At 43.1% G+C, this 27,081-nt stretch overlaps 1 protein-coding gene across 1 annotated transcript in view; it reads left to right on the forward strand.

Annotated features, from left to right (window-relative positions):
* Positions 1–27,081, forward strand: part of wdfy3 (WD repeat and FYVE domain containing 3) — a 690,816-nt gene that overhangs the window by 306,678 nt on the left and 357,057 nt on the right. The window contains exon 15 of the mRNA XM_070871062.1: positions 23,220–23,397. Within this exon, the coding sequence (XP_070727163.1) occupies positions 23,220–23,397 (178 nt within the window). The remainder of the gene's footprint in view (positions 1–23,219; positions 23,398–27,081) is intronic.

The following is a 27,081-nucleotide window of genomic DNA, read 5'->3' on the forward strand; positions in this document are numbered from 1 at the left end:
TCCAGTATCTATGGAGCTGGACACGGGGGCAAGTCAGTCCATAATGAGTAAAAAGACCTTCGATATGCTGTGGGGAAAGAAGGCACACAGGCCCAAGCTCAGCCCCATTCACACTAAACTCAGGACTTACACCAAGGAATTAATCCCTGTAATTGGCAGTGTAGAAGTCAAAGTCTCCTATGATGGAGCAGTACATGAACTCCCCCTGTGGATTGTGCCAGGGGATGGCCCCACGTTTTTTGGCAGAAACTGGCTGGGGAAAATCCGCTGGAACTGGGATGACATCTGAGTGCTTTTGTCCGTCGACGACGTCTCATGTACCCAGGTTCTAAGCAAGTTCCCATCGCTATTCGAGCCAGGCATTGGAAGCTTCTTGGGGGCGAAAGTGCAGATCCATTTGGTTCCAGGTATGCGACCCATTCACCACAAGGCTTGGGCGGTACCATCCATGATGCATGAAAAAGTGGATATTGAGCTGGACAGGCTGCAACGTGAAGGCATCATCGTGCCGGTGGAATTCAACGACTGGGCCAGTCCGATTGTCCCGGTCCTCAAGGAGGACGGTACGGTTAGAATTTGCGGGGACTATAAAGTAACGATTAACCGTTTTTCGCTGCAGGACCAGTACCCGCTATCCAAGGCAGACAACCTATTTGCGACCCTGGCTGGAGGGAAGACTAAGCTGGAGCTGACCTCGGCCTACATGACGCAGGAGCTGGAGGAGTCTTCGAAAGGCCTCGCCTGCATCAACACGCACAAAAGTCTGTTTATCTACAACTGGTGCCTGTTCGGGATTCGGTCGGCTGCGGCGATCTTCCAGCGGAACATGGAGAATCTGCTAAAGTCGGTTCTTTGCACAGTGGTCATCCAGGGACGACATATTGGTTTACAGGTCGGGACACCATGGAGCACTTGAAGAATCTGGAGGAGGTTGGATCGCATAGGGTTCGGGTTGAAATGTGTGTTCCTGGCATAGGACGTCGAATTCTTAGGAAGGAGAATCGCAGCAGACTGCATCAGACCCACCGACGCCATCAAGAACGCGCCGCGACCATAGAACGTGACGGCGCTGCGATCGTTCCTGGAACCCCTTAACTATTTCGGTAATTACCTACTTGGGTTAAGCACCCTGCTGAAACCCCTACATGCGCTACTGAGTATGGGGGAATTCACAAGAAGCTGCCTTTAAGAAAGCCAGAAATTTATTGTGTTCCAACAATCTGCTTGTCTTGTATAATCCATGTAAACGATTAGTGTTGGCTTGCGATGCGTCGTCATATGGGGTCGTGTGTGTGTTACAACAGGCTAATGATTTGGGGATTTTGCAACCGGTTGCGTATGCATCTAGGAGTTTGTCCAAGGCCGAAAGGGTCTACAGCATGTTTAAAAAAGAGGCTCTGGCGTGCGTTTACGGAGTAAAAAAAATGCGCCAATACTTATTTGGCCTCAAGTTCGAGCTTGAAACTGACCACCAGCCGCTCATATCGCTGTTCTCTGAGAGCAAAGGGATTAAAACTAATGCCTCTGCCCGCATCCAAAGATGGGCGCTGATGCTGTCTGCATACAACTATGTAATCCACCACAGAACGGGCACAGAGAACTGCGCAGATGCTCTCAGTCGGCTACCATTGCCCATCAACGGGGTGGAAATAGCACAGCCAGCGGACTTGCTCATGGTCTTGGGACATTTGAGAATGAGAAGTCCCCCATTATGGCCCACCAAATCAGGACCTGGACCAAAGGATCCTTTACTGTCCTTGGTAAAAAAAAACTGTGTCCTCCATGGGAGCTGGTCCAGTGTCCCAGTGGAAATGCAGGAGCGATTAAGCTGTTCCACAGACGCAAAGACGAGTTATCCCTGCAGGTGGGACTGTCTTTTGTGGGGCAGACACACATTTATTTGCGAACTGCACAACACCCACCCAGGCATCATCATCATCATCATAGTCAGTCCCTCGAATCGAGGATGACTTGCTTCCACGTCAAAAAGTTCACAGGTGTTTCTTCAATGAAGGACCTAATATTCCATGTCCCGAACTAAATCTTGAAGGGTAGAAGATGCCTATGCGTGGATTTTTTTAACATGTGGTGACCATTGCACACCAGCCACCAACACGGTCTTGACAGAGCTAAGTCTTGATCCAGTGGCAAGAATTAACCAAGACAACTGGAGACCAGCTCTGCTGCACGGACCTAGTGCGCACACATATCGCACATGCTGCCCCGGCCCCTCACCTTTTCGGGGCCTCGAACTCATGCCTCTCCTGAGCCCCGATCACAGCCCGATCACATCCATCTACAATCTTTTGCCGCTCCTTCTACAGAACAAGTGATACACTTTCATTCATGCTACAGAGGGTTTTATTTTGCCTCCTATGGAGAAGTATCTGGCCTTCGCTCAACGATAGCCCACGGTGATAAGATTTAAGCTCATCACGTGAAGAGAACTGCTTTCTATCACTCCGCAATGCAGCATGTTGGAGCATTCGGAGGACAAACCCCGAAACAAAACACAGGTTGGGACTGTGACCCATGACAAGTCAATGAGTTACACTGGCACACACAGAATTGTCTTGATCAATATCCAGTGGGTAGGATGCACATTCCTATACGAATCTCCAGCAAAAGTCATTTCAGCAGATTAAATCTTACCTTATCTAAAATGATGAAAGCCATAGCCAGACCCCATGTGTGGTGGCCTGGCCTCGACTCAGATTTAGAGTCATGCGTGTGCCAGTGCAACACTTGCTCTCAGTTGAGCAAAGCACCCGCTAAGTTTGTGGTCGTAGCCATCCAAACCATGGTCGAGGATCCATGTAGATTATGCGGGCCCATCTCTAGGCAAAATGTTTTTGATTGTCGTGGACGCTTACTCAAAATGGATTGAATGTACAATAATGTCTGTAAGCATATCCACGGCCACCATTGAAAGTCTACGAGCCATGTTTGCCACGCACGGCTTGCCTGATGTCCTCGTCAGCAACAATGGGCCGTGCTTCACCAGTGCTGAATTCAAGGAATTCATGACCTGCAACGGGATCAAACGTGTCACATCTGCCCCGTTCAAGCCCGCATCCAACAGCCAGGCAGAACGGGCAGTTCAGACCATCAAGCAAAGCTTGAAACGTATATCAGAAGGCTCCCTGCAGACCTGGTTGTCCCAAGTGCTGCTCAGCTACCACACCAGACCCCACTCATTCACCGGGATTTCCCCAGCTGAGCTGCTCATGAAAAGGGCGCTCTCTTGTCCACCCTGATCTCCATGATCATGCGGAGGGCAAGCGGCATCAACAAAGTATGTACCATGACCGCGCAAATTTGTGTCACGATATTGAGATCAATGATCCTGTGTTTGTGCTCAATTATGGACTTGATCCCAAATGGCTCGCTGGCACGGTCACAGCCAAAGAGGGGAGTAGGGTGTTTCAGGTCAAACTGACCAATGGACAAACGCACAGAAAACATTTGGACCAAATCAAATTACGGTTCACCAACAGTTACGAACAACCCGAAGAGGACACCACCAACTTTGACCTTCCAACACACACATACAAGTGGCAATTGACATCATAGTTGACCACGAAACCGATCTCATCATCCCCAGTAGCCCGGCAAGGTCGGCTGCCCAACAGCCCAGTGAAGAACTGACCAACCCACCCATACCAGCATTTGTACCAAGACGATCGACAAGGGAGCGCAAAACCCAAATCGTCTCACCTTGTAAATAAGTGTACTGCTGACTTCAAGGGGGAGTGATGTTATGTATTTAACCCTTTGTAACTTGCATTACACCTGACCACCAAAGGGCCTACCTGATGGAGTCCCAAAGGATCCCAGCATCCCTTGGGAGCAAAGTATATAAGCAGGCCACCCACGAGATACCTGCACTCTGGAACTTTAATAAAGGAGCTAAGGTCACACTTGCTCATTACACACAGTACTCAGTTTCACCATTTATTATGAGCGTAACAATTACCTTTGTGGTTCTGCTTTTTAATTTGGCCCCTAGCTGCTCATAATCCCTTAGCAGAACCTTCTTGACTGTCCTATCTATGTCGTTGGTACCCATGAGGACCATGACAACTGGCACCAGGCAGGCAACACAGCCTTTGGGACTCAGGCTCATGGTGGCAGAGAAATGTATCTATCTCCCTAATACTTTCCCCTACTACGACAATGTTTCTTTTTACTCACCCTGCTTGAATGGCCCCCTGTACCACGGTGCTGTGATCAGTTCGCTCATCCTCCCTGCAGTCCCTGCTCTCGTCCACACACGGACTAAGAGCCTCGAACCTGTTGGACAAGAGCAAGGGCCGAGGTTCCTCCATCACTACCTCCTGGATCCCCATAACTTCCTCACTCATAGTTGCACCCTCCTATCCTTGACCGCTAGCCAAATCTGAGTTAGTTTACCTAAGGGGTAGGACTACTCCCGGGACACAGTGTCCAGGTAAGTCTCCCCCTCCCTGATGTGTCGCAGTGCCTGCAGCTGGGACTTCAGCTCATCAATGCGGAGCCGAAGTTCCTCGAGCCGCAGACACTTACCGCAGATGTAGCCATCGTGGATCTCAGTGGGGTCCATCAGCTCCCACATGTTGCAGCACTGACACATCACCGTTCCTACCATCTTAATATATTTAATTAATTAATTAAGTTTTATTTTTAGTCCCACCAATGAATTCTAACCCTTAGTAAACATAGAAAATAGGTGCAGGAGTAGGCCATTCGGCCCTTCGAGCCTGCACCACCATTCAATAAGATCATGGCTGATCATTCACCTCAGTACCCCTTTCCTGCTTTCTCTCCATACCCCTTGATCCCTTTAGCCGTAAGGGCCATATCTAACTCCCTCTTGAAAATATCCAACGAAATGGCATCAACAACTCTCTGCGGCAGAGAATTCCACAGATTAACAACTCAGAGAAGTCTCTCCTCATCTCAGTCCTAAATGGCTTGCCCTTATCCTTAGACTGTGTCCCCTGGTTCTGGACTTCCCCAACATCGGGAACATTCTTCCTGTATCTAATCTGTCCAGTCCCGTCAGAATTTTATATGTTTTTATGAGATCCCCTCTCATCCTTCTAAACTCCAGTGAATACAGGCCCAGTCGATCCAGTCTCTCCTCATATGTCAGTCCTGCCATCCCGGGAATCAGTCTGGTGAACCTTCGCTGCACTCCCTCAATGGCAAGAACGTCCTTCCTCAGATTAGGAGACCAAAACTGAACACACTATTCCAAGTGAGGCCTCACTAAGGCCCTGTACAATTGCAGTAAACCTCCCTACTCTTATACTCAAATCCCCCAGCTATGAAGGCCAACATGCCATTTGCCGCCTTCACCGCCTGCTGTACCTGCATGCCAACTTTCAATGACTGATGAACCATGACACCCAGGTCTCGTTGTACCTCTCCTTTTCCTAATCTGCCGCCATTCAGATAATCTGCCTTCGTGTTTTTGCCACCAAAGTGGATAACCTCACATTTAACCATATTATACTGCATCTGCCATGCATTTGCCCACTCACCTACCTGTCCAATTTACCCTGCAGCCTCTTAGCATCCTCCTCACAGCTCACACCACCAGCCAGCTTAGTGTCATCTGCAAACTTGGAGATATTACACTCTATTCCTTCATCTAAATCATTGATGTATATTGTAAATAGCTGAGGTCCCAACACTGAGCCCTGTGGCACCCCACTAGTTACTGCCTGCCATTCTGAAAAGGACCCATTTATCCCGACTCTTTGCTTCCTGTCTGCCAACCAGTTCTCTATCCACGTCAGTACATTAGCCCCCAAATATCATGTTCTTTAATTTTGCACACCAATCTCTTGTGTGGGACCTTGTCAATGGCCTTTTAAAAGTCCAAATACACCACAGCCACTGGTTTTCCCTTGTCCACTCTACTAGTTACATCTTCAAAGAATTCTAGAAGATTTGTCGAGCATGATTCCCCTTTCATAAATCCATGCTGACTTGGACCGATTCTGTCACTACTTTCCAAATGCGCTATTTCATCTTTAATAATTGATTCCAACATTTTCCCCACTACTGATGTCAGGCTAACTGGTTGATAATTCCTTGTTTTCTTTCTACCTCCTTTTTTAAAAAGTGGTGTTACATTAGCTACCCTCCAGTCCATAGAAACTGATCTAGAGTCGATAGACTGTTGGAAAATGATCACCAATGCATCCACTATTTCTAGGGCCGCTTCCTTAAATACTTTGGGATGCAGACTATCAGGCCTGGGGATTTATCGGCCTTTAATCCCATCAAATTTCCTAACACTAATAAGGATTTCCTTCAATTCCTCCTTCTCACTAGACCCTCGGTCCCCTAGTGTTGTTTGTGTCTTCCTTCATGAAGACAGAACCAAAGTATTTGTTCAACTGGTCTGCCATTACTTTGTTTCCCATTATAAATTCACCTGATTCTGACTGCAAGGGACCTATGTTTGTCTTCACTAGTCTCTTTCTCTTCACATATCTATAGAAGCTTTTGCAGTCAGTTTTTATGTTACCAACAAGCTTCCTCTCATACTTTCTTTTCCCCCTCCTAATTAAACCCTTTGTCCTCCTCTGCTGAATTCTAAATTTCTCCCAGTCCTCAGGTTTGTTGCTTTTTCTGGCCAATTTATATGCCTCTTCCTTGGATTTAACACTATACTTAATTTCCCTTGTTAGCCACGGTTGCGTCACCTTCCCCGTTTTATTTTTACTCCAGACAGGGATGTACACTTGTTGAAATTCATCCATGTGATCTTTAAATGTTTACCATTGCCTATCCACCGTCAACCCTTTAAGTATCATTCGCTAGTCTATTCTAGTAAATTCACGTCTCATACCATCGAAGTTACCTTTCCTTAAGTTCAGGGCCCTAGTTTCTAAATTAACTGTGTCACTCTCCATCTTAAAGAATTCTACCATATTATGGTCACTCTTCCCCAAGGGGCCTCGCACAACAAGATTGCTAATTAGTCCTTTCTCATTACACATCACCCAGTCTAGGATGGCCAGCCCTCTAGTTAGTTCCTCGACATATTGGTCTAGAAACCATCCCTAATACACTCCGGAAATCCTCCTCCACCATATTGCTACCAGTTTCGTGAGCCCAATCTATATGTAGATTAAAGTCGCCCATGATAACTGCTGTACCTTTATTGCACGTATCCCTAATTTCTTGTTTGATGCTGTCCCCAACCTCATTACCACACAACTCCCACTAGTGTTTTCTGCCCTTTGGTATTCTGCAGCTCTACCTATACAGATTCCACATCATCCAAGCTCATGTCCTTCCTTACTATCTTTAACCAGCAACGCTACCCCACCTCCTTTTCCTTTCTGTCTATCCTTCCTGAATGTTGAATACCCCTGGATGTTGAGTTCCTAGCCTTGGTCACCCTAGAGCCATGTCTCCGTAATGCCAATTTTATCATATTTGTTAATTGCTGCCTGCGCAGTTAATTCGTCCACCTTATTACGAATACTCCTCGCATTGAGGCACAGAGCCTTCAAGCTTGTCTTTTTAACACATTTTGCCCCTTTAGAATTTTGCTGTAATGTGACCCGTTTTGATTTTTGCCTTGGGTTTCTCTGCCCTCCACTTTTACTTTTCTTCTTTCTATCTTTGGCTTCTGTCCCCATTCTACTTCCCTCTGTCTCCCTGCATAGGTTCCCGTCCCCTTGCCATATTAGTTTAACCCCTCTCCAACAGCACTAGCAAATACTCCCCCTCGGACATTGGTTCCGGTCCTGCCCAGGTGCAGACCGTCCGGTTTGTACTGGTCCCACCTCTCCCAAAACCAGTTCCAATGTCCCAGGAATTTGAATCCCTCCCTCCTGCACCAGTCTTCAAGCCACGTATTCATCTTAGCTATCCTGCAATTCCTAATCTGACTAGCATGTGGCACTGGTAGCAATCCTGAGATTACTATCTTTGAGGTCCTATTTTTTAATTTAACTCTTAGCTCCCTAAGTTCAGCTTGTCGAACCTCATCCCATTTTTTTACCTATATCGTTGGTACTTGTATACACCATGACAACTGGCTGTTCACCCTCCCCCTCCAAACACACAATACTGCTATTCAGTAAACAGTTGATTAATTAAGCAAGAAAGGAGAGAGAACTCACCAACCAATCACTTCCCTGCTTTCCTGTAACGTCGAAAGTAGTCGCCCAGTTCCACCTCATCGCAGTCACCGACCTGCTTGCGCTGCTCCCTGGAGTATCTAGCTGCCACTGCCGCTGCCTGGAGTTTAAGAAGTAAGGAGGTCACGTGGAGCATAAACACTGGCATGGACCTGTTGGGCCGAATGGCCTGTTTCTGTGCTGTAAATACATTGTAATACTTCGTAATGTTCCGTTGCACGGCTCTCAAAGTCTATTGGCTAGGAGATGCTCAATAGGAGATGAAATGTGTATATTAAAATTCATTATCTGACTTTGTGCAGGCATTTTCCTGTAATGAGAATGTTCAAACTAAGGTCACAGCAACATAGGAACAGGAGTAGATCATTTAGCCCCTCGAGCCTGTCCCATATTTCAGTGAGATCATGGCTGAACTGTACACTAACTCCATCCACCCGCCATGGCTCCATATCCCTTAAACCTTTGGTGAGCAAAAATCTGTCGCGCTCTGATTTAAAATTATTAGTTGAGGTAGCGTTTATTGCTTTTTGTGGAAGAGCGTTCCACATTTGTACCACCCGTTGCATGAAGAAATGTTTCCTAACTTCTCTCCTGAATGACCTGGCTCTGATTTTTAAGGTTCTGTCCCCTCATCCTAGACTTCCCCCACCAGCGGAGAAAGTTTCTCTCGATTTACTGCATCAATTCCTTTCAAAATCCTGTAAACCTCAATCAAGTCACCCCATAACCTATATTCCAGGGAATACAAGCCCAGTTTATGTATCCTTATCAGGGCTCCAAGGGTTAAATTATAAGATTCTGGTGAACCTACACTGCACTCCTTCCAAGGCCACTAAGCTGTGGTGCCCAGAACTGTACAGAGTAATCCAGATGTGGTCTAACCAGAGCTTTGTATAGCTGGAGAAAAATGTCCTCCTTTTTACATTCTAGCCTTTGGTTATAAAAGCAAACATTTCATTCGCCTTTTTGATTATTTTTTGTACCTGACGACTACATTTTAGTGATCTGTATACATGAACCCCTAAATCTCTTTAGACCTCCACTGGTTCTGGATTTTTAACATTTAAAAAATACTTAGATCTATTCTTTTTTTGGTCAAAATTGGATGAATCACACTTGCCTGTGTTGATGCTCATCTGCCACAGTTTTGCCCACTCACTTAATCTATCACTGTCTCTTTCTAATGTTATGCTCCTATCTACACTGCTTACTTATGCCACCAATCTTCCATCAGCAAACTTGGATATATGGCTCTCTATTGTGTTATCTAAGTCATTAATAAATATTGTGAATAGTTGTGGTCACAAATCCTTGTGGGACACCACAATTCACTTCCAATTCAAATAAATACCCATTATCCCTACTCTCTGTCTTCTACCCCCTAAACAATCTCCTAACCAGATTAATAATTTGCCTTCAATTCCATGAGCTTTAATTTTAGCTAACATCTCTAATGTGGAAACTTATTGAATGCTTTATTGAAGTCCATATAAATTAAATCCACAGACATTCCCCTGTCTACTGCTTATATCCTTAAAAAAAACATTAGGTTCGTTAGACATGACCTACACTTTACAAACCCATGTTAGCTCCCTCATCAGCTCAAATTTTTTGAAGTGCTCAGTCACTCTGCCCTAAATTATAGATTCCAATAACTTCCCCACAACAGCTGACTCACAAGTCTATAATTTCCTGGTTTCTTCCACTTTTGCCTTTCTTAATAATGGAGTTACATTAGCAATTTTCCAATGTAAAGGGGCAATTCCTGAATCGAGAGAGCTTTGGAAGATTTGGCTAAAGCATCTGCAATTTCCTCACTTACTTTAAAACCCTGAGCTATTGGGAAACTATTGGATCCTGGAGATTTGTCAAATTTGGTGGCTTTATTTTTTTCTAATATTTTCTTGTTTGTTAACTTTGGTGAGTTCCAGTCCTTGATTCATTGAGTTTCCCTGGAATATCAGGTATATTATCCTCTTCCTGTACTGTGAAAATTGACACAAAGTAATTACTCAAGGCATACGGAATACTTGCCTTTATTAGACGAGGCATAAAATACAAGAGCAGGGAGGTTATGCTTGAACTGTATAAAACACTAATTAGGCCACAGCTAGAGTACTGAGTGCAGTTCTGGTCACCACATTACAGGAAAGATACGATTGCACTAGAGGATGTGCAGAGGAGATTTACAAGATGTTGCCTAGACTGGAGAATTTTAGCTATGAGGAAAGATTGGATAGTCTGGGTTTGTTTTCTTTGGAACAGAGGAGGCTGAGGGAGACCTAATTGAGGTGTAGGAAGGACCTATTTCTCTTAGCAGACGGGTCAACAACCAAGGGGCATAGCTTTAAAGTAATTGGTAGGAAGTTTAGAGGGGGTTTGAGGGGGAATTTTTTCACCCAGAGGGTGGTGGGGATCTGGAACTCACTGCCTGAAAGGTTGGTAGAGGCAGAAACCCTCACCAAATTTTAAAAGTACTTGGATATGCACTTGAAGTGCTGTAACCTACAAGGCTCCAAACCAAGAGCTGGAAAGTGATATTAGGCTTGATAGCTCTTTTTGACTGGTGTGGACACGATGGGCCGAAATGGCCTCCTTCAGTGCTGTAAATTTCTAAGATTCTATGATTCAACAAGTCTGCTCTTTTCTTATTTTAATTTGCAGTATTGAACTTCATCTTTTTTAATGGCCCACATTACCCTCGATTACTCTTTCTATAATGTAATTGTAAAAGCTTTTTGTTTTAATTTTGAAATCTCTTTCAAGTTTCTTTTTATATTCCTTTTTGGTGCTCTTTCTATCTCTTTTTGTATTTCTTTGATCTCTATATATCTCCGGGAACACTGGATCTACACTATTCTTTGCACTTTTATATGCTCTTTTAGTTTTATGTTATCTTTCGCCTCTTGTCAACCATGGCTGCCTTATTTGGTAAGTAGAGCTCTTGCCCCTCGGATATATATTGGTCCTATATTAAGCTAACTTTGTTTTTGAGCACCTCCCACTAGTTTTACCGGATAACAGTTTTGACCAGTTTGCTGTCATCTGTCGGTCTCATCCCGTTGAAGTTAGCCTCACCAAAATCTGAATACTTAGTAACTGTGTTGATTTCTCCTTTTTAAAACTAACATTGAATTTGAACATATTATAATCACTGTTAGTTAAATGTTCCCTTCCTATAAGATTATTAACTAAGACTGGCTCATTACTAAATCTAGTATGGGCTGCTGTTGATTCTAAAACATATTCCTCCAGAAAACTATCTTGAATGCACTGAAGAAATGAACTGACTTGAGCTTACCCTACTCTTTCCAATCTATATAACAGTAAAAGTTTCCCATCAAAACAATTCTGCTTTTGCTACAAACCTATCTAATCTCTGAATTAATACATTCTGCCACTTGATTGCTGCTATCAGGAGCCCTGTAGACATAAGAACATAACCTAAGAAATCGAAGCAGGAGTAGGCCATTCGGCCCTTCAAGCTTGCTGTGTCATTCAGTAAGAACATGGCTGATTTTCACCACAACTCCGCCTTCCTGCACTATCCCCATATCCTTGGTTCCCTTCATATCCAAAAATCCATCAACCTCTGTCTTGAATTTACTCAACGACTGAGCATCCACAGCCATCTGGGATAGAAAATTCCAAAGATTCACAATCCTTTGAGTGAATAAATTTCTCCTCATCTCAGTCCTAAATGGCCAGCTCCATATTCCGAAACTGTGATCCCTGGTTTTAGACTCCCCAGCCAGTGCACACATTCTCCCTGCATCTACCCTGTCAAGCCCCTTAAAAATGTTATATGTTTCTGTGAGATTACCTCTTATTTTTCTAAACTCTTGGTAATATATAGGCCTAGTCTACTCAGTCTCTCCTCATAGAACAATCCCCCCATCCCAGGAGTCAGTCTAGTGAACCTTCATTGCACTCTCTCTAAGGCAAGTACATCCTTCCTTGGGTAAGGAGACCAAAACTGTATACTACTCCAGGTGTGGTGTCACCAAGGCCCTAAATAATTGCAGTGACTTTTTTACTCTTATATTCCAAGCTTTTTGTAATAAAGGCTAACATACCATTTGCTTTCCTAATCGTTTGCTGTACCTGCATGTTAATTTTCAGTAATTTGTGTACAAGGCACCGAGGTCCCTCTGAATATCAACATTTCCCAATCTCTCCCCATTTAAAAAAATATTTTGCTTTTCTACTTTTCCTACCAGTGGATAACTTCACATTTCTCCACATTATATTCCACCTGCCATATTCTTGCCCACTCACTTAACTTGTCTTATGTCCCTTTTCATCCTACTCACAATTTACTTTCCCACCAAACTTGGATACATTACACTTGGTCCCCTCATCCCAATCATTGATATAGACTGTGAATAAGTCATTAATATAGGATATATGACACAGAAACGGGTCATTTGGCCCAACCAGTCCATGCTGGATTTTATGCTCCACTCGAGCCTCCTCCCATCTTTCCTCATCTAAATCTATCAGCGTAGCCATCTATTCCCTGCTCCCTCATATGCTTGTCTCGCCTCCCCTTAAATGCATCTATACTATTCGCTTCAACCACTGCCTGTGGTAGCAAATTCCACATTCTCACCACTCTTTGGGTAAAGAACTTTCTTCTGAATTCCCTATTGCATTTCTTGATGACTATCTTGTATTGATGGCCTCTAGATATGCTCTTCCCCATAGGTTTCGCATAACTTCCCTACTTTTCAATTCTATCCTTCCAGAAATAAATCCTAGTGCTTGATTTTCTTTTTTTTTTAACAGCCTTGCTAACCTTGTTGCAACTTTGTGATTGGTGTATTTGTACTCCGAGATCCCTTTGATCCTCTATCCCACCTAGACTCTCACCTTCCAATGAATAAATTACCTTCCCATTTTTCCTACCAAAATGTAATACCTTACATTTATCTGTGTTGAATTTCATTTGCCTATTACATGCCCATTCTGTAAGTTTATTTGTCCTGCAGTAATTTGTTGCAGCCCTCCTCAGTATTGACTCTCAATTGAGTGTCATCTGCAAATTTAGAAATTGTGTTTTTGATTCCAAAGTCTAAAACAACTGTTCAACAGTCTAAACAGCACTGATCCTTGTGGAACCCCACTATCTACCTTCTGCCACTGTGAATGCCCTGATCTCACATCTTTCTCCAGCTTCTCTCCAATCTCCTCTCGTGACCGTTCCGAGCTCATCCTGTCCATGAGACCCACTTCCTGCTCCCTTGACCCTATTCCCACCAAACTGCTGACCACCCAACTTCCTTTTTTGGCTCCCATGTTAGCTGATGTCGTTAATAGTTCTCTCTTCTCGGGTACTGTCCCCCTCTCCTTCAAATCTGTGGTCATCACCCCTCTCCTCAAAAACCAACCCTCCATCCCTCCGACCTTGCAAACGACCACACCATCTCCAAGCTCCCTTTCCTCTCAAGTCCTTGAACACAGATTCCCAAATCTGTGCGAATCTTTCCCGCAATTCCATATTTGAATCCCTCCAATCTGGTTTACGCACTTGCCACAGTACCGAAACGGCTCTCATTCAAAGTCACAAATTACAAATTTGTGACAGTGACAAAGGCAAACTATCCCACCTCATCCTTCTTGACTTGTCTACAGCCTTTGACATGGTTGACCACTCTATCCTTCTCCAGCGCCTCTCCATCGTCATCCAGCTGGGTGGGACTGTATTCGCCTGGATCCCTTCTTATCTATCTAATCGTAACCAGAGAATCACCTGCAACAACGTCTCTTCCCGCTCCTGCATCGTTACGTCTGGTGACCCCCAAGGATCTATCCTTGGCCCCCTTCTATTTCTCATCTACATGTTGCCCCTTGGTGACATCATCTGAAAACACAGCGTCAGTTTCCACATGTACGCTGATGACACCCAACTCTACCTCACTTACCACTTCTCTCCACCCTCACTGCGATTGATGAGCAGTGACAGACAATTAAGGACACACTTCATAACTCTCAACAAAAATATATTCCAATGAGAAGGAAAGACCTTAAGAGAAGCGAGAACCATCATTGGCTAACTAAGGAAGTAAAAGATGGTATCAAATTGAAAACAATGGCATACAATGTCGCCAAGATTAGTGGGAGGCCAGAGGTTTGGGAAATTTTTAAAAAAACAGCAAGGAATGACTTTTATTTAAAAAAAAATGAGAGAAGATGGATTATGAGATTCAACAGGCAAGAAATATAAAAACAGTTAATAAGAGCTTCTACAGGTACATAAAAAGGAAGAGGGTAGCTAAAGTAAACATTGGTCGCTTAGAGTATGAGACTGGGGAATTGATAATGGGAACAGGGAAATGGCAGAGACTTTGAACAAATATTTTGCATCAGTCTTCACGGTGGAAGACACTTAAAAACATCCCAATAATAGATAATCAAGGGGCTATAGGGAGGGGGAAAACTTAAAACTATCACTAAAGAAAAAGTACTTGGTAAAATAATGGGACTAAAGGTGGACAAGTCCCCTGGACCTGATGGCCTACATTCTAGGGTCTTAAAAAAAGTGGCTGCAGAGATAGTGGATGCATTGGTTGCAATTTACCAAAATTCCCTGGAGTCTGGAGAGGTCCCACTGGATTGGAAAACGGCAAATGTAATGCCCCTATTTTAAAAAAGGAGCGAGACAGAAAGCAGGAAACTATAGACCAGTTAGCCTAACATCTGTCATTGGGAAAATGCTGGAGTATATCATTAAGGAAGCACTAACAGGACATTTGGAAAATCATAATTCAGACAAGCAGAGTCAACATGGTTTTATGAAAGGGAAATCATGTTTGCCAAATTTGCCGGAGTTCTTTGAGGATGAGGGTGGATAAATGGGAACCAGTGGATGTGATGTATTTGGATTTCCAGAAGGCATTCGATAAGGTGCCACATAAAAGGTTACTGCAGAAGATAAGAGCTCACGGGATTGGGGATAATATATTAGCATGGATAGAGGATCAGCTAACTAACAGAAGACAGAGAATCGGGATAAATGGATCTTTTTCTGGTTGGCAAAAGATAACTAGTGGGGTGCCGCAGGGATTGGTGCTGGGGCCTCAACTATTTACAATCTATATTAACAACTTGGATGAAGGGACTGAGTGTAATGAAACCAAGTTTGCTGATGACACAAAGATGGGTGGGAAAGCAGGTTGTGAGGAGGACACAAAGAATCTGCAAAGGGATATAGACAGGCTAAGTGAATGGGGAAACATTTGGCAGATGGAGTATAATGTTGAAAAGTGTGAGGTTATCCACTTTGGCAGGAAAAATAAAAAAGCAACTTATTATTTAAATGGAGCGAGATTACAAAATGCTGCAGTGCAGAGGAGCCTGGGAGTCCTTGTGCATGAAACACAAAAAGTTAGTATGCAGATACAGCAAGTAATCAGGAAAGCAAATGGGATGTTGGCCTTTATTGCAAGGGGGTTGGAGTATAAAAGCAGGGAAGTTCTGCTAAAACTGTACAGGGTATTGGTGAGACCACACCTAGAATACTGCGTACAGTTTTGGTCTCCTTATTTAAGGAGGGATATACTTGCATTGGAGGCAGTTCAGAGAAAGTTCACTAGGTTGCTTCCTGAGATGAAGGGGTTGACTTATGAAGAAAGATTGAGCAGATTGGGCCTATACACTTTGGAGTTTAAAAGAATGAGAGGTGATTTTATTGAAACATAAGATACTGAGGGAGCTCAACAAGGTAGATGCAGAGAGAATGTTTCCACTCGTGGGTGAATCTAGAACTAGGGGGCGTAGTTTAAGAATAAGGGGTCGCTCATTTAGAACTGGGATGAGGAGAATTTCTTCTTTGAGGGTCGCAAATCTGTGGAATTCTCTGCCCGAGAGAGCTGTGGAGGCTGGTCATTGAATATATGTAAAGTGGAGATGGACAGATTTTTGAGTGAAGGATTATGGGGAGCAGGCAGAGAAGAGGAGCTGAGTCTAAGATCAGATCAGCCATGATCTTATTAAATGGTGGAGCAGGCTCGAAGGACCAAAATGGCTACTGCCTATATTTCTTATGTTCTTATGACCTCTCCACGGTCTCTAAATTGTCAGATTGCTTGTCGGACATCTAGTTCTGGATAAGCAGAAATTTTCTCCAGTTGACTATTGGGAAGACCGAAGCCATTGTTTTCGGTCCCCACCACAAACTCAGTTCCCTGGCCACTGATTTCATCCCACTTCCCAACCTCTGTCTGAGGCTGAATCAGACTGTTCGCAACCTTGGTGTCATATTTGACTCTGAAATGAAGTTTCGACCACACATCTGCAGCATAACCAAGACCGCCTATTTCCACCTCCGTAACATCAATTGTCTCCGCCCGTGCCTCAGCTCATCAGCTGCTGAAGCTCTCATCTATGCCTTTGTTACCTCTAGACTATTCCAACGCACTCCTGGCTGGCCTTCCACATTCCTACCCTACATAACTTAGAGGTGATCCAAAACTCGGCTACCCGTGTCCTAACTTGCACCAAGTCCCACTCACCCATCACCCCTGTGTTCACTGACCTACATTGGCTTCCGGTTAAGCAACACTTAGACTTCAAAATTCTCAGTTTTGTTTTCAAATCCCCCCATCCTCTCATCCCTCCCTATCTCTATAAGCTGCTCCAGCCCCACAATCTCCCCCCGCCCCCCCCCCCCCAAAGATATCTGTGCTTCTCTAATTATTCTGCCCTCTTGAGCATCTCGGATTATAATTGCTCAACCATTGGTGCCTAAACCTTTCCTCTCTACCTCTCTCCTCCTTCAAGAATCTCCTTTAAAACCTATCTCTTTGACCAAGCTTTTGGTCACCTGCCCTAATTTCTCCTGATTCAGTTTGGTGTCAAATTTTTTAATCTCGTAATACTCCTATGAAGCGACTTGGGACATTTCACTACGTTAAAGGCGCTATATAAATACAAATTCATGCTGTATGTTTGTATATAAAACTTTTATTTGGGCAAGTGTCCTGAACCTGTCCTTCTGTCCTGATGCTGTCTTTCTCACACCGTTTAACTCAACATGTTTCTTATTTTATCACTCCTTCTGTAACTACTTTAGTTATTTTAATATTCCCTTTACCTGGGATATCTATATCACTGTTTGTGACATGAACTCTGATCTTAATTCCTTTTTAAAATCTTTGAACTACAATTTTTACTGTTGTTTCTGACTCAGCACTTTTCCCCCCTCTCCCTAATACTAACTAGTTTAAAGTCCTTTTTACCACCTGATTTATCTTTTCCGCTAGAACCTTGGACCTTGCCCGGTTCAGGTGTAGTCTGTCCCAACAGTACAGCTCCTTCCTGTCTCAGTGCTGGTGTCAATGTCCCATGAAATGTAACCCCTCCTCCTCCCACTACTCGTTTTGTCACATGTTCAACTTCCTGATTTGTCTGTCCCTGTGCCAATTTGCACATGGTTGAGTAATAATCCTGATATTACCACCCTTGAGGTCATACTTTTTAACTTCGCTCTTAATACTCCCTCAACAGGATCTCTTCCCATTTCTCCCCTATGTCATCTGTCCCGACATGGACCACGACAGCTGAATCTTCCTGTCTCCCTTTCTAATTTCCTTTCCTGCTGTATTGAGATATCCCTTACCCTGGCACTAGGTAGGCAACACACGCTTCAGGCTCATGACTGCAGAGGATGCTATCTATCCCCTAATTATTGAATCCACTATAACTATTACATTTCTCTCCTACTTCTCCCTCTTTTGAACAGCCCTATGCTCCACCGGTGCCTAGGTCAGAATTGTGGCTATACTCCCTGCATTCTTTCCTGTTATCCTCACAGGTATCAAGTACATTGTACCTGTTGGACACCAACCAGTTTCAGTGGGACCTCCTCCTATCTCCCCTCGGTTTCACCTCGCCTGTTGACTGACAGTCACACTCTCCCCTTCCTGCACCTATGCTTTCCTCTGAGGTGTGACTACTCTGGGGAAACTATTCAGAAATTGCTCCCACTCCCTTATCTGTCGGAGTGTGTCGAACTCACACTCCAACTCCAGAACTCTGAGCTGGTGTGCCTCAAAGCAGACTTTTCCTGCAGATGTTGCAACCAGGACAGTCTCATGGTCTATAAATTCCCACGTAGTTGTGATACATAGTGTGCATCATTAGGGCTCACTCACTAATGAAACCCCAGTCTTTTGGGCAGCTCCGAGGTTCCCTTTTTTCTTCCTTTTTCCAACTACTTTAACAGGATGGAATGCCTGATATTTCAAGAGCTTATATCTGGAACTTGAGAATTACAATAATGAAAGTAATTTCTAGTTTTCAAGAAATAAATATCAAGGGAAAAGATGTGCATGATTTGTACATCTTATTTATACAAAAACATATGAAAAATGATGGACAGATAAAGACCATCAGGTCCATCGTGCCTGTCCCATAAAATTGCGTGAATGTGTATCACAACATTTACACTCCACCCCACCCGAAACCATGTGATCACCAGGGAGAGGCAAAAAAACCCAAGTCAATTTGGGGGAAAAAAAATCCTGGAAATTCCTCTCTGACCCATCTTGGTGATCGAAACTAGTCCAGGAGATCACTCTGACCATTAAATACCCTGCAGTACCTACCTCTTGTAAGAGGTAATCACCACCACAGCCAGAAATAAATTCAGCTTTTGCTTGAAGGAATTGCATTAGTCAGCATCCACCACATGAAAGGGCAGCTTGTTCCAGAGGTCTGCTATTCTCTCTGAAAAGAACCGCCTCCTGACATCTAACCTAGATCAAGCCTTATACAACTTAAATGTGTGCCCCCTGAACCTGCATAATCTATTTAATTGAATTAAACTGTCAGCTGGAAGACTGTCTATTGCCTTCATTATTTTCTAAACCTCAATCATATCCCCCCTAAGTCTACACTGCTCTAAGGTAAAGAGTCCCAACTCTTTTAACCTATCGATAACTAAGATGCTTTAGACTTGGAATTAGTTGAGTGGCCCTCTTCTGCACCCTCCTGAGCCCCAATATCACCCACCATGTGAAGAGACCACAACTGGACACAGTAGTCCAAGTGTGGCCTGACTAAGGTCTTGTACAAGGACAGAACAGTACGCCTCGTCTTGTACTCAATTGTCCAATGGATACACCCCAACACTCTATTTGGTCCAGCTATCACTGCACAGCATAGCTCATAAACCTTTAAGGATGTATGCACTAGAATGCCCAAATCTCTTTCTATCGCCACCATCTTTAATGCCTTTCCCTAGAGGGTGTATGAATGTTGAACATTTGCCCTGCCCACATGCTTAACACTGCACTTAATGGGCCCAAGTTTCCACATGATTTGCGCCTGATTTTTAGGAGCAACTGGTGGAGAACGGACTATCTTAGAAATCGCAATTCTCCACATTTTCTTTTCTGCAGTTCTAGTCAGGTAGAACAGTTCCACTTTGGAACAGAATTTTTTCTTCAAAAGGGGGCGTGTCCGGCCACTGACGCCTGATTTGAAAGTTTCCACAGTGAAAACGTACTCCAAACTAAAGTAGAATGGAGCAAGTGAAGATTTTTGTAGAACTGAAAAAACCTGTTCTACACATTAAAAAATCAGGCGCAGGTTACAAATTAGGCGTCCAGAACGAGGGGGGGGGGGAAGGGAAGTCATTAAATTCTACAATAAATCCTTAGTTATACTTCTACAAATATTATACAAATAAATCCAACCTGAATAAAAATTTATAAGCAAAGAAAGGATTAAATAAACTATCTTCCTACCTGTGTGAAAGTGCTTCAGCCAGGGAGAATGCTGCAGCAAGCCTCACAAAACGAGGTAGCCGTTCCCGAACGCAGTGGTGGTGGGGGGGGGGGGAAGGAAGCCGTTCCAGACAGCCGGCGGGCGGGTGGGGACCGACCGACCGAACGCGGCGGGGGGAAGGGAGGAAGCCGTTCCAGACGGTGGGAGGGAGGGAGGGAACCGACCGCCGACCGAACGAGGGTGGGGGAGGAAGCCGTTCCAGACGGCGGGCGGGAGGGAACCAACCAACCGACCGAATGCGGTGGGGGTGGGGGGGGAAGTGCGGGCCCGACCGACCGAACGCAGCGGGGGGAGGAAGCCGTTCCAGGCGGCGGGCGGGAGGGAAGGAGACAGAAGGCTGCAGGAAGCCTCAGAAATTGAGGAGCCATTTCCCGACGGCAAAAGGGGGAGGTCGTCGGGAAACGGCTGCCTCAACTTTGAGGCTTCCTGCAGCCTTCTCAGTGCTGATGTGCTGATGGCAATGTGCTTTTATTAAAAAATGTTCAAAAACTAAACAGCTACAAAGAACTACAAAAATGGCCAAGTGCCAATGTTTCCTTCACACTGCGCGTGCGCGAACGTTCCAACACGCACGCGCAGCGTTGCCAGCAGGAAAAAAACTAATTTAAATAGTACCCGCCCCCTCCCACTTACAAAATCGGCGCGAGTGTAGGCTCTGCCCCCCTGGGCGCCGCGCCAGGCAGACAAGGAGCTGCAGAACGCTCCAGAATCGCGAGGTTTTTTTTCCGGCGCCATTTTAGGCGCGCAAACCGGGCGCCCGTTTTTTATCGTGTGGAAACTTGGGCCCAATAAGTTATACATAATTTTCCAGTCTTGTGCCCAATCTCCCAACACATTAAGATCTGCCTGAATCAGATGAGCCTCTTCTACAGTTCTAGCATCACACTAGTATCTGCAAATTAGCAAATTGTGTCACCATCCCCTGAATTCAAATCATTAATCAAAATAGTAAAAAGCAACAGTCCCAACACTGATCCCTGCAGGACCCCACTGGTGACTGGTTTCCAAACAGATCCAAATCCATCTATAACTATTCTTTGCCTGCGTCCTGTCAGCCAGTTCTGAATCCAACTCAATATATTTCCACTAATACCAGAGGCTCCGATCTTATCGAGAAGCCTCTTATGCGGTACCTTTGCAATAGCTTTTTGGAAATTTAAGTAGACAATGTCTGCTGGGCTTCGCTCATCCATCAACTTTGTAACTTTTTCAAAAATTACAATTAGATTTTTTTCTGAAGCCATGTTGGGTGTCCCTAATATGTCGCTCCCTATCCAAGTATTGATATATTGCATCCCTTATGATTCTTTCAAGCATCTTACCTATTATTAACATTAAACTTGATGGGCCTATAGTTACCCGAGTCTGCCTTGTCACCTTTTTAAAAAATGGGGACTACATTATCCTCCTCCAATCTGTATACCTTGCAATAGAAATATTCATTATATTTTATGGAAAATTGTATTCTGTGAAGGACGCATGGCATTCAATTAATTAATTCAATGGAGTCCGTATCTTGTATCTTGGAGCTGATTGGTTGAAGAGCCCTCCTGTGTTTTGATAGGTTGCACTTGAGAAGAATTGGGCATACCTGGTGTTATAATGTCGATATATTCAGATTGTCAGTTAGAAACCACACAGATCTAATTATATGTCACCATTAAACCTGAAAGAAATAAGTGAATCCAGGCATTTCAAAAAGAGAAGCATATGTGATGATGAATATTCTAATCTTTTGCACTTCAATTTGAAGCCTCTGAATATTGATAAATCATAAGCCAGTTAAACGTTTAAAGATAGCTTTCTTTCCAGCAGTTGTCCAAGATGTTCATATAAAAATAGTGGGCTCAATTTTCCCCAGTGATTTGTACTTTTTTTTTGAGCAGGCTGCTATTTTTGGCCTAAGTTTGGAAAAAAAAGAGTTTCCCCAATCAATTTGCACTAGCGTAACTCAGTTAGTTACGATTTTTTTAGGTCAATTTTTTTTTTCAGTCAAAGGGGGCGTAACCAGCCACCTGCGTCAATTCTGGTCATTTATGGAAGTTTGGCGAGCTGAGAGTTACTCCAGTTCTGCTTATGCCAGCATATGTGGCCTCTGCAGAAAAACCTTCCGGAGAGTTAAAAAAATCGCCGCAGGTAAGTGCAGCAGATTCCCAGACAGCAGCAGGAAAGGTAAGAGAGAGTGGGAGGGAGAGGGGGTGGGGGGGAAGCCTTTCGGTGTAGTTAGGTGCTGGGACTGGGAGGGAGGAGACCATTCGGCCTGGGCTAGGGGCGGGGGAGTGGACCGGGAGGCCACTCAGCCTGGACTAGGGGCGGGAGAGTGGACCGGGAGACCACTCGGCCAGGGCTAGGGACGGGGGAGTGCACCGGCAAGCCCTTCGGCCAGATACAGATACAGAGAGAGAGAGAGGGAGGAGTCGAACTGGTGGGGACCGAGAGTGGGACTGGACCGGCAAGAACTTCCGGCAGGGTTAGAGGTAAGTTGCTGTTATGTGTTTTTCAATTCTTTTAATGTGTTGGGAGCTGGCTGTATGCTTCAATTTGCAGCCTCAGCTCGCATTGAGTCCTTGGTTACCATGGCAGCCCGATCTTTTTGGCACAGACCAAGGCTGCACCCCCAAAACTAAAGGTCTGGTTACGCCCGGCCAAAATGAGGAAATCCAACGGGGAAACTTAGAATATTTTTGTTTTGGTGTACTTGGGCTCCAAAAAATCAGGCGTAACTCTTAAAGAATGCCAAAAAAATGCTTTGAGGAAAATTGAGCCCCACAGACAGTAATGACATATTAGTATGGGAGCTCGGCAATTAATTATTTTCAGTGGTTAATGTGTAGAAGTACAAAATGCATTTCTACTTGCTTGCTGAATAATACCACTGAAATAGAATTTAAAGGTCTATTGTCTTCTGAAATGTAATTCTGTAAGGTAGGTGGATCTACTTTTTTGAAGAATTGAAACCATGCATTCTGCAAATAGAAGCTTCACTCTAATTATCTCGCTGTTTATAATCTTTGAAAATAGCACTTATTAGAAAAAATGTGGCAAGCTACAGTTGCCATGCAACAATTTTATCTTTGGGGTAGGGAGGATATTTGAAAAAAAAGGATAGTGTTGACTTCAGAATGGTTTAAATGTAAACTTGTATAAATATGTAAATAAGAATATTATTCTGTATTAATGAATATGTGCACTAAATGTTACATTTTTGAGATGTTTTTGTTTGCATTAAAATGATTACAGAATTAATGCAGGGTGATGCATATGATTTTATTTCTTGTGTAGGCCAGGCTATCACACCGTTTCAACACCTCCTATGTTCCCAAGCAAATCTGTCACAGAAGTGAAACTACACAACGCACTGACTTCCTTGCATTCTTCTGATCCAGTCATAATACATCCAGGAGCTGTGCTTGCAACGTTAGACCTCTTGGCCTCAGTCAACAGCAATGAACAATTTGAGGTATAAGATGGGATTCAAAAAGAGAACTATTATTGAAATATTAGAATTTTCACCACTGACTAGTTCAGCTGAGCTACGGTTATATATACATTTAATCTTGTTCTTAAGATTCAGCGAAATTAAGATGGGGGAAATCAAAAGAAAATTATTGAAATAAAATGTAATCCCATTTCCCTACTTTTGCCCAATATCTGTTAACATTTTTTCCCGCGTCTTTATCTAATTTCCTCTTAAATTTTCTGATTGACTTGGCTTCAATAACATTCCTATGCTTGAGAAAAAAATCTTCCAAGCACTCCCATTATACTTGTAATGCTAATAGTAAATTTATGATTGTTTGGGGAGAATCTTCAACTTCTGCCTGAAATAGAGATGCAGTGGTGCACCAGCTGTGCCGCCCACCTGAAGCCAGCATCAGGAGGCTTGAATCTTGTAGCAGTTGTGATCAGAGGCACCATAGAATAACATAGTTACCTAAATACATTTAACTTTTAATCTTTTTGCCGAATGGCCTACTCCTGCTCCTAATTCTTATGTTATGTTCTAAATGATGAAATGATGTACAATATAGTATGAGAAGTCGTATAACTATTTACTGAATGGCATCACCATTTATTGTAGTAATTTCTTTTGACAGTTGAAAATTAATTAGGATTTAACGTTTTAATTCCCCCTTCTGATTTTTGTCCCCTCTTGTCTTCTTATAAAGACAATGATTAGTTCCATAGGTACTGGCAATATGATCAAGGGATCCCAGCCAAAAACAATCCCATGCTTACTCTACACACTTCTGCAGCGATGACTGAATAACCAGATTAATTTCTTCCATTCCCCCCACCACCCTCTGGGCCAGTGACATTGAATCCAATGATGGTCTCTCCTTCACTTCCCTGGCTTAGAATTACATCAGCGCAGACCACTTTCCTAGTCAGTATAGTTCAATACTGCACCAATAGTGCTTTCATGCATTAAATCCGGGGATCCCTGACACATTTTTCTATTTGTTTTTGATATCCACTTATGGTAAAAATGGAAAGTAGCAGAACTGCTGTAATTTCTGGGCATCAGAACGTCCAGTAATTTACATTATCAGCTGCCTGTTTCTCATTTGTGACCTGCATTTGAGGCTAATAAGTACTAAAATAGTGAGTTATCTAAATATCACCTGTACAATCCATATCTGAAAGTGCTAGCCAAACAAGTGATGTAAAAAATACAAATTAATGTCATCCAGCCATTTTTTTCACCGCATGAAATACATTTGAATGAAAAATTCTATGGAAAATATTACACAATACATAAACTAATTGATGCCTCTACTGTTCTGATCAACTACCTTCTGTGGATAGGATTATTTTACGTATAGTGCACTTCCAGTGTGTTGGGGATTTAAAAAACAATCCTTAATGAAAGTAACTTTATTAAATATAATTCATTCTATGTTGATGATGGGTTGTAGTGCAATTTCACTTCAGGGTGGTAAATTCAAATTAAACTAATTGCATCGAATCAGTACATGTACAGAAACAATACGAAAGTTTGCCATCTGCTGGATTATTAAGAAAATATTTTATTGATTTTTGAGGTCATCCCAAAGTATGGCATCCTTCAAAGTGGATTTAGTTGCAAATTGTGATTTTTGCAAAAAACTATTGTGTGCATACAACCTTGCACACTCAAACCGTGCTGTCAGTGATGAGGGAAACTGTCCCATGGTATAAATGACGTAGATTCACAGTAACGGCAGCCAAGATGATTGCAGAACCACTTCCAAGTGGAAGAATTTCTATAATAAAAATGTAACATTTAATTTAACTTATTGCTAAACAAATTGGATAGTGGATGAAGTGGATCCTTTTCTGTTTTTCCCTTTCGCAATTGATCTCTAACATTGAACTCTGGCTTGTTTGATTTTTAAGCTGGTTTTTCAAAAAGCTCGTCGACAGAGACACTTCATGTAAATGTGATGAATAACACAGCTTAGTAAAATGGCTGGCACAAAATGCACCTCAAAACATTTCAAATTAGAAAGCTCCTTGATTCAAGTGATATAACTGATGGCTAATTCCTGCTTGTCCATGCCATCAGTACATGCAGTCATTTGAAAGTATAAAAGACCTGACAATTGTTTAACAAGTTGAAGGTCCACTGCACCCTTTTTGCTGTATTCTTTACAGATCCACTATACTGGATACAATTGTCTGATTGAGGGGCCAATTAGGTCCTGTTAGTCTCTGTGTTCCCCATGAAACTTTTTTTGTATGATTGTCCACGCCCCCACCCCGGCCAGGGGATCACTAGGTAAGGAATAATTGAGGAAAGAAAAATCTGCCCTTTTTATATAGCAACTTTTGCAGCCTCAGGGAAGTCTCTGGCTTGACAGCTAATTAAGTATTTTTGAAGTGTAGTCATTGATATAATGTACAGCAGCCAATTTGTGTGCAGCGAGATTCCACAAACAGCAATGAGATACTAGATAATACAGGACAAGATAATCTGTTTAGTAATAAAGAAAAAACTGCAGATGCTGGAAATCTGAAATGGAAATATTCAGCAGGTCAGGCAGCATCTGTGGAAAGAAGAACAGAGTTAACGTTTCGGGTCGATGACCTTTCGTCAGAATGGAAGAGAGTTAGAGATGTAATAGGTTTTAAGCAAGTACAGAGGCAGGGAAAGGGGGAGGAGAGAAGAACAAAAGGGAAGGTCTGTGATAGGGTGGAAGGCGGCCGAGATTAAATGACAAAAGTAATGGTGCAAGGCGAAAGGAGATGGCAAAGGGACAAGTAAAGAAGCAAAAAATGTGTCTAGAAGACGGTAAATGAGAATATCAGAATTATTAACAACAGCTGCCATCTTTAAAAATCGAGGCAGAGGTTATGATCTGAGATTGTTGAACTCCGTGTCTGGAAGCCTGTAAAGTGCCTAATAGAAAGATGTGGTGCTGTTCCTTGAGCTTACATTGAGTTTCATTGGAACAGTGTAGGAGGCAAAGGTCAGAGTGGGAATGGGGTGGTGACTTAAAATGGCAGGCGACTAGAAGCGTGGAGTCTCGCTTGCAGACTGAAAGGAGATGTTCTGCAAAACGATCACCCAATCTGTGTTTGATCTCCCTAAAGTAGAGGAGACTACCTCCGTGAGTATCTATTTAATAATGTTGGCTGAGGGTAACTATTGAGCCAGGACACCGGAAGAACTGTCCTGATCTTCTTTAAATGGTGCCATGGCATCTTTTATGTCCACCTGAAAGAGTAGGCAGTTTAATATCTTATTCGAAAGATGACACTGACAATAAAGCTCAGCTCCAGCATTCTGCAGTGCAGCATAGTTTTACATAGTGTTGACATTTGGTTCTTATTTTTTTTCTTTCTAAATAAGGTCTTATTATAAATCTTGGTCAGTTTACATTGAATTCTGTAGTTGCCTTTGCTCACAAAACACACAAGTTTAAGCTGATATTTTGACAAAATATTTTGTTACAGAAATATCCTGTTACAACAATAACTTATTTATATAGCACCCTTAACGTAAAAAGTAAAGTAAATTAGTAACGTTACAAATGTAAGATTTTGAAATTTGTTAAACCATCTGCACTTACAAAACTTACCAGAGGTTCAGAAATAGTTAAAGGAAATGTTATGACTGAACTCAGTATTGAAAGAGTTTACTTATCAATGTTAAAAGTAG

The sequence above is a fragment of the Pristiophorus japonicus genome, chromosome 2, assembly GCF_044704955.1.
Source record: "Pristiophorus japonicus isolate sPriJap1 chromosome 2, sPriJap1.hap1, whole genome shotgun sequence".
NCBI lineage: Eukaryota > Metazoa > Chordata > Chondrichthyes > Pristiophoridae > Pristiophorus > Pristiophorus japonicus.